The 22,717-nt window shown below is 39.6% G+C and overlaps 1 protein-coding gene across 1 annotated transcript in view; it reads right to left on the bottom strand.

Annotated features, from left to right (window-relative positions):
• Positions 1–22,717, bottom strand: part of FOCAD (focadhesin) — a 120,315-nt gene that overhangs the window by 19,427 nt on the left and 78,171 nt on the right. Inside the window, exons 22-29 of the mRNA XM_009328075.1 lie at positions 18,249–18,341; positions 16,077–16,165; positions 13,879–13,920; positions 11,222–11,330; positions 10,595–10,711; positions 8,507–8,745; positions 6,717–6,806; positions 426–573 (exon numbers count right to left, since the gene is read on the bottom strand). Coding sequence (XP_009326350.1) covers positions 426–573; positions 6,717–6,806; positions 8,507–8,745; positions 10,595–10,711; positions 11,222–11,330; positions 13,879–13,920; positions 16,077–16,165; positions 18,249–18,341 — 927 coding nt within the window. The remainder of the gene's footprint in view (positions 1–425; positions 574–6,716; positions 6,807–8,506; positions 8,746–10,594; positions 10,712–11,221; positions 11,331–13,878; positions 13,921–16,076; positions 16,166–18,248; positions 18,342–22,717) is intronic.

Here is a 22,717-nt window from a genome sequence, read left to right as displayed (position 1 = left end):
AAGGCATACTGAAGGAGGAAGTATTACCATTAAGGTTCTCTCTGAGAGTAACCTGCTGTCTGCTTTCTAGTAGATCAGATGAGCAGTAAACAGCTGTATATGAGACACCCATATCCACAGTTACTCAGGACCCAACTTTCAACAATGTAATTTGAGGTTAAGGAATTAAAGGAGCACTTTAAAGAATGATGTCTGTTATCTTTTCAGGCAGTTTCTTAATGTTTGTGCAGCATTACAGGTTATTCTATTATTATTATTATTACTGTTTTCTTCAGCAGATATAAAACCATATATTGTGAAAGAAATAATAGAAACCAGGCATTCCAGTACTACAGATACAAAGCTTCAGTAAAAAGTCTATAGTTATTAAAGGGAGGCAACACAGTAAAAGGAAGATTTAAAATTTGCGATAAAATAGGTCATACCTCCTGGACCCATCTGCTTTGGTCCTCACTGCTGTCCAGGTAGTTGCAGAGTTTTCGCAAGGAAGCGGAAACATGCACTCGCGATTCTGTTTGGCTACTGTGACTCATAAGTGAAAGAACAAGTCCTACTCCCAAAATACATCCAGTGCTTAAAGAGAAGACAAAAGAAAAAGGATTAAGTATGCTTTGGCTGCTCTGAACTCTCTTTTCACCCCAGCATGGGTTGCTGAGCAAAAAGACCTCTTGGCCTTGCCTGATAACTAGCCCTGTGGATAATTACTTACCCCAGTCACTTTTACAAATGGTTTTTATTTCACACATAGGTGATGCTTTTCGGGAGATACAAGATGAAAGAAGAGCATAAGAAGAAAATGTGTGTTTAAGATAGTAAGTCCTACACATCCAGCCTCATTATTCCTTCTGCCCCTGAAGAACTAACAGCCCCATCAACAAGCACATCAACTAGTAGGAAGGAAGTATGGATCCAAACTTCTATATCTGATTTATACTGATATCCCAAACTGATATCCTAGTTAAACACACTAATTGCAGGTCCACTGCAATACCCTTAATATTAGGGTTTGTTGCTCTCAGACTCCTGCAAGAGGTATTCCAGTTTGCAAAAACAATGAAATTAGTGACTGAGCCAGAGAGCGGCTAAGAGGGCTGTACAGATTAAGGTATTCACCTGGATTTCAGAACATGAGTGTGAAGTACACATTCTAACCCATATGTACTAAAATACGCATATGCAACAGTGGACCAGCTTCAACAGGGCAGATATATCCAGCACAACTAACAGTTTGATGCTCAGGATACTTAAAATTGCAGCAAGAAGAACATAGCTTCGAAATACATAATTTACTAGGGTAGCTGGCATGAACAGCTTCACGGTCTCTGGCTCTTCTTCAGATTTGACCAGAAATTCCATTCTGGACCAGAGAACTCTTACTAAATTCAGCACCTGTACTCCCACAAGTTTCAGTTTCCACAGGTCATCAGTCATAATACTGAAAAGTTTTCTCAGAAAATTCACAAACAGTTCTGGCTGCCATCATACGATACTAAAAGCATAGCACATACTCACTGCTCTGAAGGTGATCTCTCACTGGCACACATACACAATGCCTTAAAGAAGCAGCTCTTCTCTGAAGATGAAGATTTTTTTCCCCTCGCCCATCTCCCTGAGCATGCCAGTGACAGACACTGCATGTAGCGAGCAGTCAAACAAACGTGGCTAGGATCTTAGGCATTCTTCTAAGCTTTTGTTATCCAACTTAAAAATGGGGAGAGTTACTGCTTTTACTCAGCTAAGTAAAAAAAGAAACTTCTGAGAACAACTTCAGTCATATTTATAAGCTAATGTTTTTCAGCAGCTGGGGATGATGATAAGCATGTCTAGAAGACTTGGAGTGGTGTCTTGGCAGCGGTGTCTTCTTCTTCCAGCAAAGAAGGTGAAACAAACGTTTGGAATGAACATTTAAGTAACTGGCATATCTGAATTCATGAACAGCCAATAAAATAAGGACATGGCTTATACACAAGAGTTCTATACACAATTTCACACTATTGCTTGTTGACAAAAATACACAGAAAGAAAACAAAGTTCCTAATTAGAGCTGCAATTTTTTGTTGTTGACTCTTAGCAAAGACCCAAAACATAACTGGGGACTGAAGCAAGGGTAAGACTTCATCCCCTCTGCTCTCCTTTTTGTAACTAGCAATTGTTTTCACTTGGCCACCTTGTTTGTGATCTACATAAAATTAATATTTAAGTGGACTTCATCCACATGATATCTCAGATGTCCCAGCACATTTTAAGTGTTTTACTGCCAGCGCATCAGACATACTGCACTACTGTCATGACTCATCCTTGAATCTACTGTCATTTTTCTCAATAATGTAACTTGGCAGAGTACAGGGCAGTTCAGACCATCACATCACAGAATGAAGGACTTAATGAACAAATCATGAAACAAAATAAAAGGTTTGTATTTTAGGATGAAGGAAAACTGGTATTTTCCTGATAATACTGAGGTCAGTGGAGTTTGACAGGTTTCTTCAAAAACAACATAAAAGTTTGATGACAGTTTTGATTGAAAATGCCTTAAAGTCAAATCAAACAGCTACTGACCTTGCAAAAAACTCCATAAAAAGCAAGTCAGTTTAATGCTCCACACAGCAATTTGAAGGAAGGATACTGTGTATTTCAAGTTTCATAACAATTTGCTCTTTACCATATCTTTACTCAACATGTGTCAGCGTTTATCATTTGCTCAATATTTCTCCAATATTAATTCTTACAGATGCAAGCTAGTTCTGCCATGCAATAACTTTATACAAAAAGCCATATTTGCAACGGTCTTGCAGAATTTATCCTCAATATGGGAAATGTAACAAGGCAAGCCAGAAAACTCTACTGCTCCTTGATATTCTCAAAAACTTTTCACACGCAAAACTTTCAAAAGGTCAGACTTAACCCAATCTTCAACACATGTTGTTCTTTGTTTGCAGGAAGGCGGGGAAGGGGAGTGGGGGGAAGCAAAACCTTCCAATACAGGGGCCATATGTACTGCTATGTTTGTTACCCATATGCTGTACTGTGACAACTGGAACCCTGCCTCTGATTTTTTTTTTTTTTTAATTATTTATTTATTATTTTTCCCCAGTACACTGAGGTTGATCTGACAAAAATCTATTGAATATAATCTGCATTAATAATTGGGAAAGTTAACAGCCATGAATGTACATGCTTGCTGAATCTATGCTCTATCTAAGTCAGGCTTGGGAGAAAAAATGGGCTGTATATAGCTTCTGTAATCACTAAGTCTCACAAAACCCAGTAGCATAAAGAACTGTCTAAATCACCTGTCATACACATTTTCCATACATGTGTACACTGAAAAGTGGTGTATCATTGTGTATCAAGTGGTGTATTATTTCAGTTTCTGTCTAATGCAAGGGCAGATTTAAGGTCCACTCATAGATCTCTTGATAATGTCTGAGTGCATTCCATTTAAAATCAGGAGTAACTGCAAAGCTCCTAAGGCTCTGCAATCTATGAAACTGTGTTTCAGTTAAAAACTGAAGAAGCATCATATTAACATGCTTAATCTGAAATGTTTTTCCCCCTTTAAAAGATTATAAGTTTCACTTTTATCTGTCGTAACCACACAGGAAAAAAAAATGAGAGTATTGATTTACGAGCATTATTCTCACAGTGACCTTTTCTGAGAGGAAACTAAGTTTAGAGTATTTTATGCAACTTACACAGACATAGAGATTCTTATGGAACGTAACTGGACTCTCACCAAGGTAAAGCACTGGCTCAGGGAAAGATTCTTACTGCTTATTGAAAGCAACTCTGTTTTCTTCATTCCCACCCCCCCACCCTTTAAAAAGAGAATTCTCCTAATTAAATGAAGAATATAAAAACAACATTCCTATCAAGGCTGACATGATCAGGGAAGTGTGGTTGTGTGATCTCCAGTTTGCATAGGACAGGCATTGATAAAACACTTTCTTATCTAGACACTCAAGGTAGAAAAACAAAACAGACCAAAAATCCAGCAAAACCCTCTCCTTCTCGATAACGTCCTTCAGTGTGTGAGATGCCTCACTTCAGACCCCGGAGAAGGGGGTTACTGAGCAGAGGGGCACATTTTCTAAAACAATCAGGAGGCATGCCACACCGCACAAGGTGGGTGCGGGGGGCCCCCGCATTCCGCTAGGGGGCAGCATGAGCCCGGACAGCTCCGGCCCGGCGGCGGCCCGCGGAGCTCCCCGCGCCCCGCCCGGCGACGGGCTGGTACCGGAGACCCCCCCGGCCCCGTGTAACCTCAGAGCAGCGGCAGGAGGGGATATGATTACTGCTGGGATTCAGAAAAAAGGGAACTCCGTCCTTCCGCATCTGTACTGCATAATATACCTACCATCAAAAAACTTGCAACCTATTTTAACAGAAAAAGAGAATCGCCTGTTTAGCACAGGTGAAACGCTGATGAAGAGGTCAGTGTAACATCCCACAGTTGTTGGCCATGCCTATCATACTGGATGAGAAGGCTGGAAAGGCCCTTGCTTTGGAATAGCAGTTTAAAAGTGAACAACTGCCAAACTTGGACAAGTCTGCAACATTTACAGCTTTACATTACACCTTCGCTCACCAAGAGTGCTCACGCTAGACACCAACTTACCATTAGCCTTTAAAAAATGTAGCCATTACACCCAGCGTGAAAAACTACCCACCCTTCCATCTTCCCTCACCTGCTTGCCATTGTTTCATATTCTCCTGGCAACCTCTTGCTGCCAGAGAAGTCTGCTTTGGCTCTTTTGTGAGGCACATATCTCCAGCTAATAATAGGTTGCACAAACAAGCAGCAACAGGTGTAACAAAGTGATGCAGCTGATAGAGCCCCCTGTGCGCCATGTGTCTCACCCTGTGCCACTCCAGAGGAAACCCAAATCCTGACTAGGCTATACAGGTTGACAGCCCAATGGTGTGCAACTGTGACCCGTCACAGCTTTTCAGAAGGTCCACTGGAGAAGGGGAGGGCGAAGGCAAACAGCAATTATTGCTCTGTTTCCTTTGAACAGGAAAGAACTGGGCAGAATAATGTTCAAAATCAAATAAAACCCTATGCACACACACTGAGGCACTCAACATACTGCAGTTCGTTCCCTTATTTAAAAGGGAAATGACTACTGTGGAAGACACATACTACTATGTTCTATTAGTTGTTTAATGGCAGCTGACACATGCGTTTCGTTTTATTGTTCAATTATTCCAGCTTTGCCAATGCTAGTAATTGTGCAATACCTTCCAATAATTTCTTGCCCTGCTGGTGGACGGCTCCTCTCTTTGGGACACCTGAAGCATAACCTCAGTTGGTTAAATGAAATATATTTGCTTTACTCAATATTCAACATGCCATCCACAGCTGTTAAATGAACAGCCTGGCTCTCCCAGATAAATAAGCCACGTGAGGCAGCTGCTCCCAGAGCTCACACTGTATTGCACACACATGCACATTCCAGTAACAGGCTCCAACGCAGAAGCAGCTAGACTTCATTGAACACTTTGGCAAACACCCAAGAACACCAAGGAAGGACTTTCAAAAACATCTTTCATTAACGAACATGTGCCGGTAAGATGAGCAACCCTGCTCCTAGAATTGCTGATATCTTCCCACTGCCTGTGAGCAAGACTGTGTGGTTCTCCATACATGCCCAAGGTTTTTACTTGTGGGTTGGCAGGCATTAGCAGCTGGGTGGTCATTGCTTCTGTTCACCTCGCATTAGGGACTGTATGGAAAAAACCTGTGTGTGTATGTGTGTTAGATATACGCACATATGCATACACTTATATATGTTCATACATAAAGTATTTTGTATATATATTTATTTATGGACACACTCATTTAGAAGAGATGGTACACAGGGGAATAAACCAGCAGGAACATCCTGAAGTTCAACAACCACCAACTCACAGTCCTGCATCTGGCAACAGACAGGCTGGGACCAGAGGGGATGGGTGTCAGCTCCTGGGGACAGCCATGGGCACTGGTGGGCAGCAAACTGAACTGGGGCCAGACACACACCCAGGCAGCGATGAGGGCCAGCAGTGCACGGGCAGCATGAGCGGGACACAGCCATGAGAGCCAGGGGAAGGATCACCCCTCTACTCTGTGCTCACCAACACACCTGGAATACTGCTCTGAATGCAGGAAAGATACTGACAAAACTGGAACAAGTTCATGGCAGGCTACTGAGGCAGTGAGGTTGGAGCCCTTGCCCTGAGAGCAAAGGCTGTGGGGCCACAGCTGGTTCATCTGTGAGAGGGATGGCTTTGGGGGCACCCAACAACATCTCCAGCACTGACAGGAAAGGATTGAGGAGATGTAGCTGGGCTCTTGTATGGTGTGAGGCCAAGAGGTAGCGGGCACAAGCTGAAACATCAGACTTTCACACAGAGATAAGGACAGCCCAAAAGTGGAGGCAGGGCCCAGAGACCTTATGCCATCTCCAGTCCTGGGGGTTTCAAACCCTGACAGTAAAGCCTTGGGCAATGTAGTCCAAGTCCATGGCTGAGTCTGTTTTATGGCGGAATGTGGACCTCTGAAGGTCCTCGCCAGCCTGCACGAGTTGGTAATTCTATGGAAGTACTCAGAACAGGCTGTCTCCTTATCCTATCCTTATATTCTTCTGTGTAGAATTAAGGAATAAAAGCATGAATTAAGAAGGTGGAGCTCAAAATAAAACAAGGTATCATCATCAGTAATGAAGGAAACTCACTTGTACTCCAGAGTGGTGTCAAAACAACAGTCTTCTAGCGCATCCAGGGACTTCATTAGAACTAAGTTCAACTGTTGACTGGGTACCTCACTAGAAAAACAAAACAAAACAGAAACAAAAAACCCCAAATGCAGCTCTGCTCTTTAAATCATACAGGATACTAAACCTCCTGCTAAGAATGAATGTGCCAGTAAATAGAGTTCTTTTCTTGCTGTAACAGGTTCTCATACTAGCCTGTAAGCAATAACTGTATGACTGGTCATTTGTGACACATTCATATAAACATACTCATATACAAATAATAAAAACGTATTCAGACCTTAACTGGCAACCATTATTGCTACAACACCCAGAAAGAAACCCAGCACCCAGGATTTGTAAAACATGCCTGACAGCAGGAGGAGGATACTGATAGAACATGATTTCAGCTAGACCTGTTAACTACTTATAAGCTGAAAATTCATGACATTAAGATATTAGATCCATAAATCTCTCTCTCCATCTCTTTGCCTAACTTATTGATAAAAAAGGAAGCATTTACATCTCACTCCAAAGACGTCATAGGGAGTCCCCTCTTACAAAACATGTACACAGTTTTCTTAATGAACAAGACAACTTTAATGCAAACTAACTCTATGATTTGGTATTAGCTATAGCTACATCCTTTCAAGTTTTGCTATTGTTGCAAGTCAATGCTTGGAAGAATGTGTGAGATTAAGCTTTGAAATTATGCAGGGCAGTGGAAGAGTAAAACTGATATAGTCCATAAGAAATTTTTAAATAAATTTAGTAATTTCAATACCCCTCACCAAACAAAAAGACAAAACCCACAAACCCAAAATAAAGATTCAGATAGTCCAAAATACCAAGCTGATGTAATGTCATTCTCTTTAAAAGCCTTTTAATGCTTGTGTGTAGCTCAGTTGTCACTACTGACTAATCATTCAGGGACAGTCCATGGCCAAATTATGTGGCTGAGTCAGAGGCAGCAAGGCATCAAGACACCAAAACACGAAGATTAGAACACAGCAATGCTGCACAGTGTTTTAACACAGGCAGGTATGTCAGAAACATTAGCTTCACTGAGCAAATTAACAACTGCCAGCCAAACCTGTTTGATACCTGTGCTTGTGCACCAATTAAACATTTATTATGGGTATACAGCCAGACAGAAAACCTAGTAGTCAAGAAGTTTGAGGAGTATAAAGCCAAACCTACATTTTAATTTCTCTGGAATCACTGGAAATTTGCAAACTGGGGCCAACTCTTCTGTAAAGGAGGCATTTTCCACCAACTTAAGAACATCTCTTTGCTGCCAACATAGCTGTAACAGTACACGTCTAAGGCAGCTCATTACACTACTTCTGTTGTTGCTCCATCCCCGTATGTGTAACTCACATGATGTAAGTGGACACTATCCAGTGTCCAGAGCACTGCTTAGAAAGGAACCGATGAGAACTGTGAATTATTTTACAATTAAATCTCCTAGGGCAGCTAGTGTCCTTTAAAAGCATATGTGTGACTCTTCTAGCTGACTGCCTTGCACATGTACCTTAGGATATTATGAAAATTAATCATTCAACCTGAAAGAATGGCAAAATATCCAGGATAGCACTGTGGGGGTGGGTGGTGAAGATTAGTAATAAAAGACACCTTTTAAGAAACATTGCAAAGCCCCTCAAGAATCATTTGCCTATAACTTGTAAATACTTTAATTCCTCAGAACTTAAGGCCACATGCAGGAAAAAGGAAGTTATTTGCACACCTGCATTACATATTGTAATACTTACCTGACTTTTTCTTCATATAAACGTGAGATGAACATCCCCAGACCAAGGCCCACGTGGATTTGAACAGCTTGAGACTCATCAGCATTTGGTTTCCCAGGTAACCTGCTAGTCAGCATATTCAGGACCTCCTCAACCTTCTCCTTGCACGATACAATGAAAACTGGCACCAGGAGAGACAAAGCAGTGGCCGCACAGGAACGAGCTATAATACTAGCAGTATTTTCACCTGAATAGGATTTCTAGAAAAACATAAAGATTTTTTTTTTCTTTTCCTCTTGGGGGAGGAAAATAAAATTCCTTTCCAGGTAGTAACACTCAGCACTTTAGGAATTTAAAATAAATACCCATACAGCAAACAGAAGCACAGATGTATTGCAATCTGGCAATAAACAGTATTTCATGGAATTGCCTATGGTAACTTTTCCATTTGCCTTACCCTGTAAGCAGCTTAAAACTAGGGTAATTGAGAACATAATTTCTAAGTGTAAATAAGATTGTTATGTATGAAACTGTAAACAAAGGATAAGACAGGGTGCAACTAGAATTTAACAGCTAGTCTGCACATAAATACATTGGTCTATTTTAGTTTTCACCTTCCTTGTTAAAATATCTAGCAGCATGATCAGAAGGGCAAACAGAAACCAGCCATGATGTTAATGTACTTCTGTAATTATAACACACCAAGAGTTTAGTGAGTTGGAAAAAGCACTACCTTAAAAGCATCACACCTAGGATGACAAAGTATCATGAGACCTTGCAAGATAACCAGTAGAGATGTTTTCTAGAAGAAAAATCTCCTACAAAGGTTTTTAATTCCTTTCCATTTTGAAAGGTAAAATCCACACAGCTACCTCTACTCATAAAGCAATGGACTAATTGTAAGGAATAGCCTAATGTATATTTATCAACTTCCATGTGCAACTCTGAAAAAGAAAAGAAAAAAATCCCATCAGGATGCAAGGCACTCTGCAAGACAGGGATTTCTATTGTGTGCCTTAGAATTTTACAAGCATAAATTTTTTTTATTTTTTTTTAAACAGAGTGGATTTCAGAAATGAAACACTGTCACATTGTTCCATCTCAAAACCACCTCTTTTAAACAGCATTATTTTAAAAGGCAGGAGTCACAGAACAATTCAGAAAGAACTGCTAGTGCCAACCAAGTAGTTGAATCTCCTTATGTCCAACCAGTCTAGCGTTTATTTAACACTACATTTGATTTGGTGATCTATGTCCCCTATCCGTGATGACAGGGGTCATATGCCAGAGCTGACTCAGGTCCACCAGTAATCTTCAGCTCTTTAATGCTAACATCTCACTACCGGACTAAACGCAGTTCATGAATGCAGTTAATGAAGTTCAGGTTAGAAAACATTATGATACATTAGCAGGCTGGTATTTGGCCTTGTAGGACACAAGTTCCCTTCTGCATCCATGACACAAATAATCTCCAACCCGGTCATTTTGACCACAGATAGTCAAGAGTTAGCAATACCTATTCCTTAAGGTCTATACTGAGCTTTCAATCCATCTCCAGGTCCTACTTAAGAACTGCCCGATACTTGTATGGCTTGAGAATTTCAGGTTGGTTATCACACCACAAGCACATGTGATACAACTTCTACTGGCCCTCAGGGGTTTAAGAGGTACTGTAAAATAAGAATCACCGGCTCCATAACTATTACATTTTGAGAAAGTATGCATTTCAGAGCCATAAGGAATGGTGTCAGAATCATTGAGGACGTTGATAGTGTGGTCTGAGGAGAGTCTGTTCACGTTAGAAGGTTTTGTTTTGTACATTCATGCTGAATATTCTAGGTTTTGAAGGGGTTTTTTGTGCTTAAAATTTCCTTTATTCATGTATCCTCACATGTGGTTTTTACTATTTTGGTAATAAAGACAGAAAGTCAAGGCAAACCCAAATATAAGCAGAAAACACAATGAAAGAAAAAGAACAAAAGCAAGAGAAGTTTTGATTCTTCTATATTACAACTACTGTAGGGCAAACAGAACCTGGAAACTCCACACTAAGAACTCCAGGTATGAAATACAGATATATTCTCTTGCCTTTAACACCACAACATGTACCTGGTAGAACCATGGGAAGACTTGACCTTTAGGGTGATAGCGGCTATTCACAATACTAAAGAGGGTCTCTGTGACCATTGAAATCCAGTGTTTTGTGGGAAGAAAGTCAGGTTCGGTCTGCAAAAATCAAACCCAAACATTAATTGTTATTTTTTCTTAAATCAGGTCCTACCTACCTCAACAGAAGCTCAGCAGCTGATATTCCAGCTTACGATCCATCAGGAATGAGATTATTTTGTCATTCTTATGTACAGTAAGTAGCACGATTTACTTGCCAATGCTGACCCTTCAGACACTACTTTTGATCAGGTACTGCTCAGTGAAAGCAAAAACGATGAGAAAAGAGGCTGGCTGGGTTTCAGTGTCCACCAGACCTCTATCTCATCTGTCAAAATCAACAAATAAATGCATTAGTCATTATGTTTCTTGTGAGAAGGCGCCTGCATACTCTGACTGCTTTCGTATATATCACACAGCAGCTACCAGATGGCATTCACTGAGCAGGGTGAAATTTGAACTTCAAAATGTGACGTGTTTCGCATCCACTACAAGCCCCCCATACGCCTGGTCATATTGCTCCATTATATTCCACTAAGAGTAGAGAATCTCTTTCCTACATTGACTCACCTCAGGCATCCCTTCGGTGTCTGAGGAAAGGCTGCTTTCGTATTTGGCTACAGCAACTGCAAGACCAGTTAAGGCAAAAATAGAGTTTCCCTTCACCACTGGGCTGTCTCTGGACAGAGAAAGGCAAACTATTAAGAAGCATAATAGAGATGCAGGCAACAAAACATGTATCTCAGTGCAGGAAAGTTATGCTACAGGTGGTCCAGGAGGGAAGGCCTTTGCACCTAGCAACTTTATTGGGCCATCTTCTAGCTCAGCAAAAGTCTATCTCATTTTATCTTCAGGAATTAGAGAAAGAATGGGGGAGAGAGTGTTTCAGTCTTTTTTCTTGTTTGTCTTTTATATAAAAGCCTAGCACACACAAAGCTCTATAAAAACAGAAGCTTGCTTCCACTGTAATGAGGACTGCCACCCTGCAGAACAAGTAGCACCCACAGAAATGCACCAGTTGGTCTTAACTAGTACCATCTCTACACAGGACAACACAAAAAGCTCTTCAAACAGAGAATGCTAGACAGGCAGGTGCCACTTCACTGCAACAGCATCTGTCCAGGACATTTAGCAGAGCAGCCATCACTGAAATCGCAGCTTAAAAAAAAAAAGTTTTTAATTACTCCCCTATGCTATGAAAACATTGAAACCTGTCATTTTCCATGACATTGAAGAGTACTAACTTCTACCACAGTGCAAACCTTTACTTTCAAGGAACTCAAGAAAAAAAAATCTGCCACCCACAAATAAGAGGGAGAAGATAACTGTGCTCAGTTTCATGAAAAGATAGATGTCGATATCCCAGTCATTCCCAGAAAAACATATTGCAATATAATCCTGCTGGAACTCTGAGTTGTTTTACAATAGCAGCTGAACAATACAACTGTACTAGACGACTTACAGTCTTACACTAGACCAGTACACAGTGTACTACACTTTCTGCATCAGTCTTCCATTTCTAAAAACTTCCTCAACTGTTGCTGTAAAAATACACCTACACTGCAAATTTAGGCATTTGTTCCAGATACAAAGATCTCATTTTTACAATAAAAAAATCTCTGGATTTCTGGTTTGCTTTTTAAAATAAGACACACAGGTCTTAGTGGAATGTCATTGACCTCTCCTGTTTGGAACACTGAACCTATTTCCTTTCAGATAAGAGACACCTATGAATAATTACAACTAGGTAGAACTACAACTGAGTTCTTTCAAATCTCCCCGTATCTCTTGCCTTAAATAATTTCCTAATCTATGTATAGAACCTTTATTGTTGTTGATCATTAACTTCTAAAAAGTTACATTTCATGGTGTACCTCAAACACATTTAGAAACTTCTAGATCTGCACACTCATTAAAGCTGGATGCTTTAAATTTAATGAAGGTTAAAAATATCCTAACAAGCCCCAGGAGGAAAAAGAGCACTGTCTTCCTCTTTATTGAAAATATGGGGGAAAAAAAACAGTATTTTCTTAAAAGAAAGTCATTAAACACAAGAAGTTCTAGAGACATGATCTATGCACAGGAAGTTCTTCTGCTGTTACTTAAAGAAAATTCATCACTCCCTCCCAAATTAGGCAATGCTTCTACCTCAACTAGTTTTGCTAATGAACTTCTATAACATAATAACTTTAATTTGGAGACACAGAATATGACATATTTACAGTTTATTATTTTGTTCCTCCTTTATTTATCTCTTTCTACTACCTTACCTTAACACAGGTATTAGTGAGTAGCTAAAATATCAAACAGATCTTCCAATTTCATCCCTCTAACTGACTCTTTCAGGATGGACCAACATGCAAGGAAATGGAACAGCTGGGAATATTTTAAATATCTGAACAATAAGTTAAAAAAGGAAAAAGTTCAAACCTTCATGGAAAGTCTTAATCGAAATCTCCAGAACTCTCAACTCGCGAAAGTATTTCAAACTAGTCTTTTATACATTTACAAGAATACCAATGTTGAAACAGTCTGTGAGATTTCACCATAATTCTTTCACTGATGACATCTTCATGGTATAAGATTTTCTAAGTACTTGTTCTTATAAGGATTCACTATTTCTGACGCTTTCGCTTAACCTGGTGCAAGTGGCCAATTTCAGATTAACCAAGGGCAAAGCATAATAGGAAGCTAGGTGCCAATGGAGAGCGAAAGGAGAAAGTCAAACCACTTCAGCAGCCTATGAAAGAAGGTTAAGATACTTATTGCTGCCTGAAAGCCACATGCTAATTCTAATAGCAAATGAACAAGCCTGTCACAATCTGAAAACATGTAATTTCCTGCCTTTGGGGGCATCTGGGCACAACACAGACACCTTAACAGAAAGTAGGACAGTTTTGAAGAGCCCATATTCCACTAAAGACCAGCCAACTTCTAGATAAAAGAAGCTGCTTGAGGCAAACAGTCTGCTAGTTAAAAAAAAGAACAGCCTAATAGTGCATACAGCACTACCCAGGCTTTACTCAAAACATTAGGCATCAGCCTTTCTAATAGACACAGTCAGTGGTAAAAATCTCAAAGCACAAGGTGAGGAAGAGTTCATTTCCTGAAGAGCAGTCATGTGAAATCTTGAAATTGGCAGATAACCAATTGCAGAAAATATTATTTTACATCTTCTGCCACAAAAAAGAACTCATTCTCATCTGTAATAAATTAGCAGTTCTTACTTGGAAGCACCTTTGATGACATCAGTCAACATATCTCTGACCCTGCAACAGAAACAGAAAGAATTTACACCATGTTCGTTATACTATAGCACGAACTTAGCTAATTTCCCCTTATGCCTTACACATGTCTGTTCTAGGTTAACAATTCTCATCTAGCTATCAGAAGACTTAGCGCAAATTAATCACGAGCATTAAAACTGTAAAAGTGCTTACGTACCACCCAACAGCTCTTCATGCTCATGTGCACTACCAATGTTTTATAAAGGGCTCTTATTTGACTTCATACCACTTTTTGTAAAATGCAGGTTCATGCAATAATCATAAATCTGTTCTTTGAGCTGTTACACAAATTTCCAGATTACTGTGCTATGTCTTAGCATAATAAAATGAGAATGTTTTATGATGGACAACCACAACAATTTATCCAACACTTACTATACTGGAAACCACGGGCAGTTATGCTGTTAGGCAGTAGAGTAACCTGAATCCACTTAAACGAAAGCCATAGGAGTAGTTACAATTTCTTACACATTATTGTAGTTGATTTATAATAGGCTACTTGTCTGCATTTGTTTAGTTTTGCATTCATATCAAGACAGAAGCAGAGATGCAGTGAATCTTCTATATTGCCAGGTCTGGGTGAGGAAAGAGATCGTCTACACTACAACATACAATACCATCCTGGCCATGACTGTCACCCTACAGAAAAATACACACTCCAATCACAGTTCCAAAACATGTGATTAGCAGACTAAAAAATGCATGCCTTGTAAAAGAGAGCCATATGTTATACGACTGAGTTATACTCAGGCTTTAAAAGAAACCTACTCAGGCTTTCCTTCATAACCACACTGCTTTTGCGCACAGTTTCAAACCCATCAACACTAGAAACACACCAACTTGGCAAATTCCAATGCAAAATCACACAGTACTTATACAGTAAAGCATTAACACTGAAGTTTATATCAAGCTGTCCGCAATCAGGTTAAACCCAGTGGGCAACACAAATGCTTAATGGGTACTGAAGTTAGAGCCCTGAAGCACCAAACAATTAAGGGGGAACAGGAAAAGACATGAAAGCTAATACTGGGCTCCCAGTTCACTTACTGCTTTGATTTCTCTTCTGTTGAAAGGAATTCTGTTCATTTTTGACATAGCTTACATTAACATTATTTAGGAAATAGCAGAAATCAGTTCAGGAGAAATCTACAAAAGCAGCATTGCTATAGGCATTCTCACCTGGAAAATGTCTTCTCTTTATACCCTATCAAGAAAGGGATCGGGCAGAGCAACAACAGGAAATTGTCCCACTACTACATAAAGAATCTCTTCTACAACAGTATATCATTCTGGATCTTACTATGAAAGCCTCTAAATCTAGACTTAGCTGGAATAAAACAACAGACACAAATTTCATATTCCTGTTGAGTGCGACTTAGTAACACTGTTTTGACTGAAATGGGCAAAGGGCATTTTGGTTTCATTTGTACATACTTTGTTCCCAATGCACTTATGAACAAGCACAGAAACAGTTATTTATACTGTCCATGGATACGTAGTTCTTTCTCTCCATAAGCCTCCCACTTCCCACCTTGTCCCCCTGGCCATGCATATACATGACTAAATCCTGACAGACACAGATACTGCTCAGCTGATTGAAACAGAAGTAGTTGAGGATATGGATCACGGTGTGCGTCATGTGCTTGGTTTTAAACAACATCCTCAGGCTCAACGTTGCCAATTTACCATACAGAAGTATGTCTCAGTTCACTACGACATACATCATACTATGGGTCACATTTCTTTTATCAAGCCATTTTCAGTAAGACAGCTGACTTAGTCTCTTCAAGTAAGTTTTGCTCTTTGCATAATCCTGCTGCTTTAACATGACACAAAACAAATACAGTTTTTCATTCCTTCCAGTTGCTCACCCTACAAAATTTCAGACACTGTAGAGGGGAAGGTACCTGTGAACCCATGCATATGGGAATCCTTACGGACAGTTACCCAGTAGTCTCCTTCTTCCCATGACCCCTCCCTCCCCTCCGCCTTCATCATTGCATCTGGTGGTTTTTTTTTTTTTCATTAGTGCTCATACAGTCTTTAAACTTGCAAAACTAAAGGTATTGAAGTCTTGCCCTCCTCTGCCCCCTCACTTGCCATTACAAGTGATCAGAAGCAGACAGGCACTTCCTTACCAGAGCCAGGCTGTGAATTGTTTGTAATGCACATCTTCAGGATCCTCTTTTCCATGTTTTAACTGCATCTCCAGCTCTGCCTGCCTCCCCTGCAGAATTACAAAATAAGTCAGAAGTAGATCTTACATGGCAAATCATCATGAGATTTCTTCAGAGAACACTTAGGTAATGGACGTAGCCTTTCACTTGAGGGCTACTTCATAAGTGAACTTGACTGCTTTTCATATGGGATCCCACTGTAATACACAATATATTAAGTAAAAGAATTCGTATTTTTTATTCTGAGTGAGGAAAACAAGCTGCAGATGGTACAAATGGCCACGGATACTGAGACATCTTTCCTAGTCCGTGCAAAGAGAAAAGTTCTGTTGGGAAGGGGTACAAGCAGCAGGGAATGAGATTTAGAAGCCTGCTACTTAAAATGGATTCTAACAGCAAAACATCACTTTCTAGATTCACTACTTAAAGCAGAATTCCTCATCTTTTTCCTTTCTATGACCCCAACCTCCCTGTAACCTCCTACCACAGTTCTTTCTGTACCTTAAAGGAGATGATATGGATTCTGGCCTCTAACAATTGTTACCTAAATATATTAAGCAGCTTTGCTTTAATGTTTAGTCTCCAACCTTGAAACAATTACATCTCAGCTTGTTTAGGTTGTCAGTTACAGCTCCTTAGCAGGTTATTAAGCCTTAAGTGAAAAATACAGGCACATAAGCTGTGTTTTTCAGGTATGGAATGCTTGTAGTTTGGATGTGCATAAAAAACTAAGAATACAAGAGAGTCCATCCTGTAAATCCAGATGTCACTCAAAAGGTGACTCTCCACAGAGATTAAAGGAGCATATACAACACACTTACTAAAGAGAAGGCTGCATAAAAACTATGCAAAAACTTATTGCAATTTCCCCAAACACTTAAACATTAGCTTAAGTTCTGTACTAAATCAAGACCTGTAGAATCATCATGATGACGTTGATTTCAATCTCAAAAATATGCTGAATGCACAAATTGGCAGAAGTGCTTAAGCATGTGAATAGACATAATAAAAGACAAAAGGACTTTCAGGTGCCCAAAGGGGAAAAAAAGAAATCCTCACACAAGTGTTTTGGTGAACTGAACTCTGAACATCTGCCTCCAAAACTGTAGAAATGATTACTCTACTAGCTGTTCAGAAATACTGAATTATGTACCCAGACTACTCATCTTATACTGTAGTCTCTTTTGGCCACCTCAAGATAAAATGTACTATAGAAGGATAAGGAGTAAGTAAAGATACTAGGTCTCCAGTGAGGGACTTCAGAAGCAACAAAAATAGGCTCTACTGCCCTGTAAAACGGCATGAAATCCCAGAGAGGCTTTCAGAAATAAGTCTGGTAAATGCCAAGGTTGTCATGAAATCTTGCTTCAGAGGAGAAGCAAAATAGGAAAGTAATTAAATGCAAGCAACAATGTCCCCCTCTGTAGTTATGACCTAAAATTACAATTTGAATGGCTGCTGCCTGCTTTGTAATGGGGCTGGCTTGGCTTAGAATCTGATATTTTGTTGATGGCCAAGATAAAATTTGTTTTGAAAATGTTAGAGAAGCATACGTTTTGCTGCACAGCAAAACAAGGAACGGTCAAAGCTTCTAGAATTCGCTCAGCAACCTGAGCTGCTCACACTGAAAACAGCTGATGTGGCCTGGAAATACAAACAAATAAGCCCTTCTACTAGCACAACAAGAGCCTTCTAGAAGGCAGCTATTTGTTACAAGTTTTTTAGATCATTTTCCTGTTGAAAAACCAAATGACACTACATTGCTTTAGATATCATGTCAGCTAGCCTAATGAAAGAGAGGTTTTAAGATATTTCCTAATCATTAGACAGGGTGGAAAAATCAAAAGACGAGTCTCTCACAGTGTGACAGCATTACATGCTGATTAAGAGAAGTTCTATTTAATGAATAGATAGCTTCTGTCTCCTTTGTGATACTGTTATTACAGAAAGATTGTGCTGCAATTAACTGAAGACTCATCTTTTTTTTTTTCCTTTTCATAAATTTTATTATTAAACACCTCAAGCTTAATTTTTAAATTATTCTAACTTGCATGGATGCTCTTGCTAGTAAAATAAAAGTCATACCACTTGAATAAGCATTAATGTGCACAATATTATGTACCTCGAGATTACCTGCAGGACTGCACTGTAGGTTCGACTCATAAATCCTAACCAGGACTGTGGCAGCAGGATAGAGCGGTGCCATTCGGAAGGCTGAATGTTAACCTGTGCAAGACACCAGAAAGGGTAAAAGTGGTTACATTAAGCTTAACATATGCAGAATGTATGTTCTCCAACCTGTGATTTGCAATCATTTGCTCACGCCCAGAGGACATTACACATGGCTGTAGGAAACTAAAATGATAATGTATGTTGTTCTCCTTTCTGGTTTTACCCACACCAATTGCTTTCAACTTCGTTACCCAGGCCAGACAAAATTGGTTGCTTCAGGTAATTCAATAGATAATTGATCCCAGAGAGCACAGTGGAATTATATGTGGCAATAAGCACAACACTTAATAGCACTGGTAGACAAAAATAAGTACGTAACAGAGATGTTAGTGCAGTTTATGTTTGTCACAGTTTTTGTAAATCTTAGGTGCTTCTGAAAGCTTTAAACAGACACTTAAAATAAATACAAGTAGATGACTATCTAAATACAGGCGAGATTATTCAAAAGGAGTTAGTATCCATGACCAGGGTATATACAACTATGTTCAAGTACACAGTTTAAACTTCCTTTAAGGAAAAGAATTGTTGAAAAAAGAAAGGAATCACAAAGTTTCTTTCTAGGAAGCACCAGTATAGAACTAACAGGAGGAAAACAACACCACCTCAAAGAAATAGCAACAGCTCTCCCTACCTGCCTCCAAATGTCACACAGGTATGCCAGCCTCAACTTCACAACAAAAGAATAACTCAAACAGTCAACTACACAGTATGATGTATGTGCACAGATTTTCCTTAGGAGCCCAAGGTCGTTCTCTTCAGTAAGCACCACAGCAAACTGACTCAAAGACTTTTTCAAGGCATGTTAAAAAACAAAAATGAAGTCAAGCCATCTCAGTAACAAGCAATTTTCTAGCCCTTGGTAGCTTAACGAATTACAGGGCTAAGTTAAACAGAAGGGGTCACAAATTCAAGGCCACCAAGAAAGTTTTTCCAGGCATTAGAGTCCTGCATGATATATGTACCTCTCTCCCGATAATCTGCATGTTATGCAATCTATAAATCAAAATATATTAACAAAAAATGTGCACCACAACTAATCAGAAGAGTCTCTATTTCCCTCTCTCCATGACTGTCTTAATTGCAGCAACATTTTATTAAAGTAAGATAGGAGTTGAGATGTCCTCTCCTTTTAAACTGCTGTGTTTACAGACCCACAAACAATATAAGCTCCGTAATTAAAATGATGGGTATGCATTGTTATATCCCATCATATTCCACAGTGGGCATACAGAATTGATTTCTCTTGCTACTGTCCAATTATTTCTACTGTCTGCCTCTACCAAAAAGATGAATATGTCATCACAGCCATTTGGACTCCACTGGAAATAAGTTATTTAATCTCAGCAGTTTCCAGGGTAATCAGTTTTTAATAAAGGAAAGGCAAACATGTCAGGTTGAGGCGATATGAGATATATCTCAGTATCTGCTGTTTAAGGCCCACGCTTTCTATTTCTAAATTAAAAGAACATGCCAGGCTCCCTGAGTTGTGGAAAAACCCTGTGAGCTGTGATCAAAAATTGTGCAAAGCCCACCTAGAGTAACTAATCTTGCCAAGCTTAATCCCAGAAGGTTATTATTCTTCCTTTTTATTCCTCCTCTTTTATTTTATTACAGAGACTAGTCACTGCTACCATGTAAAACACTCCACGCCTCAAGGTATGCAAAAGCTTCCTTTCTCCATCACGTGCTCTACTGGCCAAGATAACCAACTGAACTTCCCTTGTCTGTTAATTATCTTCCTAAGTCTTCCTGCTTCCTCTCCTCTGTTTTATGCCCCTCATAATCTACACGAAGCAGTCAATATTGTTGCTTTACATGGATTTTATAACAAAAAACAAAGGACCATGCTAAAGCTTCATGCCCACTGCCAGTGGTAAACTTAAAACAATTTTGAGTAAGTACTAGTACATCTATACAAATAAATACAATCTTAAAGTCAACCAAAAGAGATGACCTACTCCACCCCACAACAGATACAAATATGCCTTGCAGAAAAAAAGAAACCTCATCTTTAAGTGACTCAATAACACTAGTCCTTCGTTTTTAGCCAAAATGTTATTCACATACCCCTCTCATCTCTACTCATCAATTCTTCCAACAAGTTGATGAGCAGTCAAGGCTCCAGTCAGAATTGTTTGCCGTAGGTCCCTGAGGCATCTCCAGCAACTCCAGTCTTCCCCCTTGCCTCTACTCTGAAACTATTTTAGACTTGTGCATTTATATTTGTCTGGTCTCATGGTGATCTATGAAGTTCACCGTGTAATCCACACTTGTGCACCAGAGCAAAAGCAGGCCTTCAAAACACTTCAGGTGTTTTGCTCATGCAGGAAATATAAAGCTTTAGGTGTATTGTTGCATTTAAAGCAAGTAGACAACATGGTCTAATCAGGAACGTTATTATTAGCACCTTGCACATCTTATCTAAAATTTGCATATGTGCTTGATGACCAGCAGAACTGCTGAGCAGCTTTTGATTAATTAACTTTCTTCATGGCAGTAAATATTTTGCAAATATGTGGAATGAAAGGAAGACAAGAGGGAATAGAACATCTTCACATAACAAAGAACACTCAAGTATTAATTCATCTACGACTGGAAATGGTTGGACATAGTGCTGAAGATTATCACATAAGCAGTGCTGATACCCGCTATTTCAGTACAGGAAACCAGCAGTCCTTACTTCTCCTCTATCACTGGATACACAATGATAACAACAACTACATTAAGCGCTGGTTAACTAATACTAGCAAGCATAGACAAAGCTGACAATAAGTGAAGTTCGGATTCTTTTGAGTGCGCAATTTATGTCTAAGAAGAAATTGGGTGGGTGGGAGGCACAGGGAAGGAGGCTCAAGGGACTTCTGAACCAATGACAAGTGGTTGTGAAACACCACCACACTGGTCCTGGGATGTTTGTAGGAGGCAGCATAGCCAGACCAGGCTGCCAAGTAGTTTTCAAGGAAGAGCTACAGCCTGACATCTGAGGCAACAAGATGCAGCATGAGCTAGGAGCTAGTAAACTGAGCCTATTGATCGATGCTTAAGGACATGTCTCCCTGAAAAGACACAAGTGTAGATTGTGCTGGCCAAAATCCAATACAGGGAATGCTGGCAAACCACAGGAGATACTACTCCTGTACTTCAACGCTTCCGAATACACATGGCACAAGTTTTGCATGCTTCTGCAAGACTGGAAAGTAATTTCAAATGAAATAATCTCATTTGAGAATTGAAACTGAGAAGTTCATTTCCCCTCTCCAGTGCACTCCCAATAAAAATCAAACATCATGGTAAGATCTGGATGAGCTTTCTTTCAGCACTGGTGCCTTTATGCTGCCACAGATGTTTGTGTATCACTTATTTGTTTTGCACTGATACATAGCCAGCAGAGGGCACACAAAACAAATTTAGGGAACAGTGAAATTAAGCATGTTTCTATCATTCCCTGCGTATCTAATTGAGATAATACTGTTTAAAGAACCTAGAAACTATGATATCATTAATACTTATGGCCCATCTTAAAACCTGCTGTAGAGCAGGGAGACTGGGAATCCCAGTAAGTTCTTTTACTAAGTACAACAGGTTTCCACCTTGATAGCCCTGCCAACTCACATGGTCCCTAAATTCAGTTCATCTCTAACAAATGTGTGGCTGTGAAAATGTGTTTTAGACAATACCCATATATCAGTGAAATGTTTAGGCATGTATTTAAATGCCCTTCTCACATATGGGGCATATAAAATGCAGTCTCAGTGATTTCATAAATAAGGCTAGCATTACATATCCATATCAATGAAATAGTGAAGTAGCATCTCTTTTCATCTCAAATCTTGCTTAGAGGCTCTTTTTAACATACTTGCATGCATACACTTCCAAATCCTTCCCCCAGCATTCCTCTGGGGGGGGGGGGAAGTCTGTCTTTCTCCAAAGCACATTAGACTGAGGAGGAGAAAAGCAAAAATCTGTCAACAAACTTACTTCCTGAATACTGTTTCATCACTGGAGGAAATACATTCAGTAAATTCAGTAAGGGAAATCAGCACAAAGTAGTTCATAATCTGAACTACATCCATTGAAATACCTAGGCACAGAAGAACACGCTACAGCGAATTCTGTTCCAGAAAATCCAATTATCATCTTAAGGTACAAGGTTTGAATAAGCCCTTGAATCTCTTGATTACATCAAAATCAAACCAGGAAAGAAATGTACAGAAGGAATTTTCCGATTTAGTGCTCAAAGATGCATGTCATCACAGCACATCTAATGAACACACTTAAAATAGAAGCAGGGAATGCTTCTTCTGTGAGTATACAGAGTGCCTAACATGATTATTATTTGTAGAGTAGTATTTAATGCTGTACAACTCACC

The sequence above is a fragment of the Pygoscelis adeliae genome, unplaced genomic scaffold (assembly GCF_000699105.1).
Source record: "Pygoscelis adeliae isolate BGI_AS28 unplaced genomic scaffold, ASM69910v1 Scaffold45, whole genome shotgun sequence".
In the NCBI taxonomy this organism is placed as follows: domain Eukaryota; kingdom Metazoa; phylum Chordata; class Aves; order Sphenisciformes; family Spheniscidae; genus Pygoscelis; species Pygoscelis adeliae.
Note: the sequence above shows the minus strand (reverse complement) of the source record. Positions and strands in the feature narration are given on the sequence as shown.